This window comes from Echinops telfairi, unplaced genomic scaffold (assembly GCF_000313985.2).
Source record: "Echinops telfairi isolate 266 unplaced genomic scaffold, ASM31398v2 ScPeMD7_443;HRSCAF=831, whole genome shotgun sequence".
Taxonomy (NCBI): domain Eukaryota; kingdom Metazoa; phylum Chordata; class Mammalia; order Afrosoricida; family Tenrecidae; genus Echinops; species Echinops telfairi.
This window is the reverse complement of record NW_022104341.1, coordinates 77,357,264-77,365,925: the sequence shown is the minus strand read 5'-3', so window position 1 is coordinate 77,365,925 and position 8,662 is coordinate 77,357,264. Positions and strand designations below refer to the sequence as shown.

The following is an 8,662-nucleotide window of genomic DNA, read 5'->3' as shown; positions in this document are numbered from 1 at the left end:
TACAAATGTGCCTTCACAATTGATGTATGTATGGATTGTGATAAGAGTTGTATGAGCCCCCAATAGAATGATTAAAAATTTTTTTCAATAAATAGCCCTAAATTAAAAAAAAAAAAAAGTCTATCATGAAATTCCAGTGGCAAAGCTTTCAGAATTATATCAACATGCACTCCACACAAGACAAAAGAATGATCAAACACAACAGGTATTTTTCAAATTGAAAGAATTGAAGAGAAAGGGTAAAATATTGAATGAAATACCAAGAAAAGAATATTCAGTAAACTAAAAAGAAATGGTTAAGATTCAACCATTTCAGAAGGTAGCATGTAGTCAAGACCTGGTGGCATGTAGGGAAGTAGTTCAAGCTGTATTGAAGACATCAACCCCCCAAAAAGGTTCCAGGATTGATAGAATTTACCAAAGTAATGTTTCAATAAACTTCCTCACCTGAATTCTCCCACATTTACAACTGGGTCTTCTATGCCAAGTTATGATAAAGGGCATTTATGGGGGTCTTTATGAGAAGACAGGCTATTGTTTACATTTGGAAGAGAGAAATTTTTACCCCACAGTAAATTAGGCAAGTCATTTATGCTCTGGATCTAGACCACATGTAGATAATTGGGGACCCTTGACATTTCACAACCAATAGTATATGATTTAAGATATATTAAGAGATGCCATGTGAAAGGCAGCTTTACGCTTTAAGATAGTATTTCTTAAAACACCTAAAAAGATAAGCACACACTAAGTGTTTGAACATGAATAAACTCTGATTTCCAAATACTGAAATGTTATCCATCTTTTAAGTCTTGGCTCAAATACTATTTCTTCCATAGAGTTGGTTGATTCTCAAAGCTGTAAAGATTTTTTTTTCCCTTCTGAACTCTTTAAGTATTATGCTTTTACTTCTCATATGTCATTTAGCACATTGTTCTTTGATCTCCTGTTACTTGTATTCATGTTGTATCTTCCCTTCAAGATGTAATCTCTTCTTGCAGACAGAAACATTTTGCTATCCTTTTTTTTCCTTGCAATGCTCAACACAGTGCTTTGTCCAAAAAACCCACAAAGACCCAAACCTGTTAAGCAAGTGAAAAAATGATCATGAAAGTATTTGATCAAGAATGATGAGTGATGGGAGTTTAGCTTGGCCCAAGTTAGTGCCCTCCAGGACTTTCTACTGCTTAAATAGCTTCCTTTTATAAATAAATATTGCCATTAACTTCATGCCTAGAAAAAGTTCGAAAAGTCCTTTTGATAAAAGTCCTAAAAAGGGCGTCAATGATATCTCTTCTCTTTGTTTCTTTGCAAATCTCTATAATAACTTTTACATTTGGTACTGCAATTCTTTTTTACTTAAAAAAGTAACATTTTATTGACATACAATTCACATATCATACAGTTCAATAGTTTGAACATATTAAAGAGTGAAATAGTCACTACAATCACATTTAGAACAATTTTTTCTTTCTTGTACTCATTATTTTTTATTGAAAGATCATTTTATTGAGGACTCTTACAACTCTTGTTACAATCCGTAGACTGATTGCACCAAGCATGTGCATATGTTGCCTTCGTTCTTTTCTACACATTTAATTTCTATTGAGCCCTTGGTATCAATCAGCTCCTCTTCCACGCCCCCCCCTCATAACCCCTCGATAGATTATAAATTATTATTATTTCCATGTCTTACATCTCCCTCCCCCTGTTTTCTGTTGTTCTTCCCCCCTGGTGTGGGGTGTATGGTTATGTGTCCATCATTGTTATCAGTTCCCCCCCTTTCTCCCTTCCTCTCCCAACCTTCCCCCTACCCTTCCGGTATGGCTATTCCCACTTCTGTTGCTGGATTCTGTGTGCCGTGAGCCCCCATCTCTTATCTATACCTGTGTACATGCTCTGGTCTAATCTGAAATGAGAAGCAGCACTGGGGTCATGATAGTGGGGGGTGAGGAAATCTCAATGAATCAGAGGAATATTGTGTGTTTCATCAATGCTTTATTGCACCCTGATTGACTCATCCCATCCCTGTGGCTCCTTTGTGGGGGAACTGTTCCATTATCTACATATGGGCTTTGGGTCTCTGCTCTACAACCCCCTCCCCACTCCCCATTCATAACAGTATATGTTTGTTCTTGTTTGTTATGTGTCTTCTGATGCCCATTACCTGGTCCTTATGTCTCCTATGATCGCACCGGCAGTGTGCTTCTTCCATATGGGCTTGTTGCTTCTCTGCTGAATGGCCACTTGTTTAACCTCAAACCTAGCTGGGCATCATCTGCCTGCTTCATCGCATTTGCTTATGCACCTGTTTTGTCTTTAACAATTGTGTTAGGAGAGTGACTATCTCAGATTGCAGATTTGTTAGAACAAAGTGTTCTTCTTGTATTGAGGGAGGGTATGAGCAGAGGCCTGAAGTCTGTTCATTACCTCAGTGTATTGACATATATCTATATGTACATAGGCCAATACCTCTATTTGTGTGGATTAATGCATTTACATCTGTACATACCTATGCTTATACCTCTATTCATTGCTTTGCCTCCTAGGTTCTTCCTCTGTTTCCTTTTACCTTCCTCCTGCCCCACCATCACTTTCCCCCTATTTTGACCCTTAGTATTTCCTCTTAGCTAGTTTGCTGTTGCTCTGACATGCCCAGGATCTCTATCCCCTCCTTGTTGCTGACTCTAATTCCCTAGTTGTTCCCCCATCTATGGCACTGCCTGCTCACTGCACCCTTCCCCTGCCACCCTCACCCCCCAAGTCCACTGGGGACTGTTGGTCTGGCTGCTTTCTCCTCAGGCTTGCTTCCCATGCCTATCTTATATAAATAAGTAGGCAAACCAACGATGACATAGACCAAACAAAAGAATGAACGAAGGAGAAGAGAGAGAGAGAGAGAGAGAGAGATACATAATTCCAGGTCTGTTCGCTGACCTTCATTACTATCTCCCCACCAGTCATGGGGGCACTCTGGGAGCTGTCTCTCCCAGCCTGAAGTCCATTTTGGGGGTTCTTCAGGGGCTTCATAGCTTTGCTTTGTTCCAGGTGCTGATCTGTTATGTTCCCTTCTTGGTTCGCCCCGCTGTGGGGGGTTCAGAACGCACTACCTCCCAGCAGTGTGACCCCAGATTTGTTCTCTGTCGCAGTCTACCCCAGTAAGGGGACAACATGACATGAGCTGTTTTCAGCCCCACAGCCCCCTCTGTGTCCCAGCCGCACACCGGACCTGGTGTGCAGCATGGGGGCCAGACCCGTTTCTCCCTTTCTCTTCTTCCTTCCTGGTCTGCTTCTGTGTGGGCGTGGCATGCAGGACCCTTTCCCCAACCCGCAGGCTTAGTGTTGTTCTCTGTCACACATATTTCTAGGGAGGGGGTTAGATTGGCTCTGGCTGGGGCTGAAATTCTATTTTTATGTGGCTATAAACTCCTGGACAGTAGGACTAATGCCTGTATCCCTAATCCCAAGCAAATTTGAGCACAGAGCGAGTACTCAAAACATGTTTGCGTAATGAGTGAATTAAAAATTATATTGGTATAAACATGAAAAGAACACAGAAGAACAAATCAAAAAGCTTGATAGACTGCCCATGTCTAGGAGCTGTATCAGGGAGGATTCTCCAGAGAAAGAGAAACAATAGGATGGAAGTATAAGCATGTATGTCTATGTATAACTTTTTTTCAGGAAATGGATTGTGCAACTCTGGGAACTGGTAGTCTGAAATATGTACAGCAGGTCAATAGGCTGGAAACTCAGCAGGAGTTGACAGTGTTGTCTTGAAGCAGACTTTTTCATTGAGAACCCTTTATTTTGTTTCTAAGGCCTTCAACTGATTGCATGAAGTGTACCCACATTATCAATTAAATTCACTTGATTGAGTCACAAGAACTAGATTAGTATTTGATTAAATAGCTGAGTGCTATAGCCAAGTTGATATAAAATTAACTATCATAGGGGCCCAAAGCATGATATTGCAGAAGTAGCAGACAACATCTTTTGGTAAGCCTAAGAAAGGGTCAGAAAATATAGTTTCAAAATTCTTGGGAGGAGACAATTCCAGGAAGGATGGGATGTACTTTCAGGCAATCAAAGGGTAAAGGAATAAAAAAGAATAGAAAACCTTGCATCAGGCCAAATTTCCAAGAGTTCTATACAAAAGACTAGGGTTTATTCTTTCAAGCAAAAGTTAGGCCTTATGTATTAAATAAATCTAGGAATAGTGGAAAGAAGTAAGTTGCAAGAATTATAAACAGCTTCAATCTCAAATGTAATGGAAATAAAACATAGCTCTTAAATAAATTTTCTAAAACTTATGCCCACCTCACGTTCTTCTTCTTGCTCTTTACGAATTTGCTCCAAACGAAACTGTTCTGCCATCTCCCTCTCATGAGCTTCCCTCTGTTGGTAAAATAGAAGAGGAGCTGGTTACATTCAAAGGGCTCATTTTCAGCATGGGCCAGAGCTACATTTTGGTGACAGGAGTGTCGCTCTCTGAAACAAGAATGGCCAGGAATGCTAAAACAAAGCATAGCTCTCTGATCATGTTGGAGTTCCTGCTCAAACACCTTCAATGGTTCTGGGTAGTATGTGGCATTCAAGATTCTCCATGACCTTTTTCGGTCATAATTTCTGACCTTTTCTGCTACCCCTCCTGTACCCAAATCTCAAGCTCTATTCATATCAGTCTCTACCTGGTGCCCAGGCTGTTTAGTCCCTTTCCTCTAGCATACATTATTCCCTATTCCCTCCTACCTCCCTCTCTCATTCATATACCACCTCTATTGTGAAACCATCTTCAATACATTTTCCAATACATTTCACTTCATGGGTCTCCATGAGCCCCTAATAAAATGTTAAAAAAGAAAAAAAAAAGTTGGAAAAAAACTTCCTTTGAAACTTATAAACACTGAACTCACACAAACCTCAGTGTTTTGCTTATGGTACTTAGAACTGTTAAACTTATATTTGCTAGATGTGTCCTTGACTTAATCTACCATACTGTGAGTCCTTTGCAGCAGAGACAAGAGCTTGTTCAATTTCCTTCCTTCTTTAGTGCCCAGAACAGAAATAGGTACTCATTAAATGTTTACTGTATTTTTAAACAAATGATATGAAATATATTATATATATTTTCTAGCAGTGCCCTACTGTGCCCTTCTGCACCCTCCTTGGAAAGTATTCTAATAAGTGCACTATGTAAAAACAATCACATAACATATATGCTATTTATGCATACATGTAAATAAATCAGTTGTTCTTACCCCTTACCAAATATTAGAATAACCTGAAAATCTAATTAAAATTAAAAAATACTTAAAATCACTAAATTTTATCATTTAAAATCCACTGTTATTGAGGTGGTTCTGACTCACAGTAACCTAATATTGGGTTTTGCAGACTAAAAATATTCTTGGGAACAGACAGCCTAGCCTCATCTTTCTCCCACAGAACAACCTTGAAGTTAGAAGTCCAACACTCATCCTACAGCACTACTATGTCTCCTTCTGCCATAGACGAATCAAATATAAGTAAAATCGGCAACAGGTTCATTTCTTTTTCTTTTCTTTGATTTTCATGAGTTTCAATAACCTTTTGGCTTGTCAAAATGAGCCATGAGTTAAGAACCAAGGACAGATTATAACCTTTCTGTTAATTGAATCTAGCTTTCTCCAATGCAAACCCAGTAATTCTTAGGAATCAAAGTGATAAAGGGGTTGGCACTTAAATAATGAAAGACTACTTGGGATTGCCTTCTTCATCCCAGACGGTCCCTGACCAAGCCTACCTTTGCTCTGTCAGCCTCCAGTGAAAGACGATAGGCTTCATCTTGTTCTCTCTTCACATTTTCTCTGGCTTCACGTTCATCCTGCAAAAAAGAAGAAAAGATTCAGTGCATCTCACCATATCACATTGAAAAAGACATCTTTTATTACTATGTTAATTTATTATAATTAAATAAGGGTAAATTGTACAGTATATTAAACAAGTAAACAGTAACATCAATAGCACTCATAGAATGAAAAAAATGTGAATTCTAGCTCTTGGATAAGTTGTTTAACCTCTATAAGTCTTAATTTCTTCAACTATAAAATGGCAGTAATATCTAGCTCATAAAACGGTTAATGTGAGAATTAAGTGAAATATTATGCAAGGTGTCTAGCAAAGCATGAAGTACTTAGTTCAACTTCTCAATTTTTCACTTTCTTCTTTGGTTTTAAATAATAAACTTGGAAATTGTCAGCATTGGGACTAAGGACCAGGATAGGGTGTTAAGAACTAGGAAATAATCCCCTGGTCAGAAAGGAAGGAAGATGAAAGCAATATACTACAGTCCACTCCACCCAACTAAAACTTGGGCTACCATACAAGTACTTACACAGTCGATCCTTATTATTTACAGATTCTGTGCTAATGAGCCAGCCCACTCACTAAAATGGTTCATAAGCAGAAGTGCTATCTAGTGTTGCAGTGCACAAGAAGGCTGTAATGAGTCTAATAGAGAAAATACGTTTGCAAGACATGCTATGCTCAGGTGTGAGCTACAGTGCTGTTAGCTATGAAGTCAATGTCATTGAATCAATATAATGCGTCTTTAAACAGAAACGCATAAATAAAGTTATATATTCCTCAATCAATAAAAAATAAGACCAGGGGCTCAAAAGAACCTAACCCCTTAGTTTCTCCTGGAAACAATGGTTCAGTATTCCTGAACTCAGTGTTTGCAGTGACTTTATAGAATACAACTACCATGATTAATGAGAATCAACTCTATAACCCTACTGCATTCACTTATATTCAAAAATTTCCTTATTTCAACTTATATAACAGAAGTCATTTAAGTTGAAAATCTTAAAAAAATTTAGCTTCTGAAGTGATTTATATCGTATGCCTACATTAAAATTATAATTTCATATTACGATAAAAACAAACTAAATTATCAAAAGTTATTTGTTAAATTCAGGAGTATAGCCATGTACTTAAACTTAATAAATGCCTGTAATTGCCTACATCAGAGGAGTGTAGGTTCATGTTTTTGATCTTTTGTTACTAAGTTGAAATATATAAAGTCACCAATATTGGACTATTTTTTACCATAAAAATCATGTAGTTTAATACCTTCCTACTTTTTGCCTCCTTCACTACACATGATGGGGTACCCCCCCAAATTGAATTTTTTTCAAAGCTTTGGATTTCTTTTTTTTAAAACAAAACAGCCTTTTCATCTTCAAAGTCATCTCCATTACACAATACATTTGTCAAATCTGTGATTCCAGTCTTGGAAACAATTTTCAAACTCATCTCTTTGGATGTCTGACAGGACCTCCCTCGTTTTCTTCTTCACCTCTTTTACTTCATCAAATTGTTGTCCTTTCTTGCCCCTCTTCATTTGTGGAAGCAAAAAGAAGTCGCAACCCCCTCCCAAGGTGGGGAACAACAGAAAAATGAGTGGAGGGAGGCAGTGAAAAAAAAAAGGGTAATCAAAGGTTCATGAGGGAGGGGGAAAATGAGCTGATACCAAGGGCTCAAGTAGAAAGAAAGTGTTTTGAAAATGATGAGGGCAACAAATGTACCAATGTGCTTGACGCAATGGATGTACGTGTGGATTGTGATAAAAGCTGTACGTGCCTCCAATAAAATGATAAAAAAAAAAGAAGTCACATGAAGGGAGGTCAGGTGAGTAAGGTATGTGGGGCAAGAGAGGCATGCCTGTTTTTTGCCAAAAATTGGTACACTGAGATGACTGCATGAGCAGGTGGCAAAATCAGTTCTCCATCTGCCACAATTCAGGTCTTTTTTGTCACACACTGCTACACAATCTTTACAGAACGTGGAAATAGAAAGCTTGATTAAGAGGCTGACCTGGTGGAATGAATTCCAAATGCACTACGAGTCCATTGAGGAAGCTGACAGACATCCAGAATGAGGTTTGCCATCAATCGACATTTTCCCCTTTTGAAATGAGAAAATCACTCATACACTTGTGTTTTTCTCATAATGCTGTCCTTGTAAGCTTGTTCAACATCACAACAGTTTCCGCAGCATTTTTCCCAAGCAGGAAACAAAATTTCACAGCTGCACGCTGTTCTCTTAAATTGGCCATCACAAAAAAAGGAGGTTCGCGCAAACCTGCTTTGATAAAAATATTGACTGTGGCCAGAGTGAACCTCAGAGCAAGTTGCTCAATGTTCACCTATTGGGAAACATGCATACCACAAAAGCTCTATTTTTTTTGGGGGGGGTACCCCCTCGTATACATCTGAGTCTCAAGTGTTTCATATCCTGCCTAGCCTTTTGGAAGTGTGTAGTAAGGACCCGATGGAAAAATATCAGTAAACGTATTTATTGTCTGCATAAAAATTGAAGGATACAGTTCAGCTAATGAAACTGACTGGATCTGAATGACATCAGATGACACACACTCTGTACACACAGCAAAGGGACTCTCTACACTGCTAGAAGCCCTTTGGGGACAAATATAGTTAATAAAAATTTATTCTAAGCAAACAGTTCTGTTTTAAAACAGACTGTTACATAGATGAAAGGTTATTAAATACAGGGATCTCTGGAACACAATGTGACATCTGTTATGAGAAAACTTTTTTTTTCACAGCTTCTGTTTTTTATTTTCTTAAAAGAGCTGTTTTTTTTTTTTTAAACATTT

General features: G+C 38.3%; 1 protein-coding gene across 1 annotated transcript in view; it reads right to left on the bottom strand.

The window, feature by feature from the left end:
- The window catches only part of FAF1 (Fas associated factor 1), a 525,932-nt gene that overhangs the window by 59,075 nt on the left and 458,195 nt on the right, over positions 1-8,662 (bottom strand). Inside the window, exons 16-17 of the mRNA XM_004699438.3 lie at positions 5,786-5,866; positions 4,321-4,398 (exon numbers count right to left, since the gene is read on the bottom strand). Of these exons, the coding sequence (XP_004699495.1) occupies positions 4,321-4,398; positions 5,786-5,866 (159 nt within the window). The remainder of the gene's footprint in view (positions 1-4,320; positions 4,399-5,785; positions 5,867-8,662) is intronic.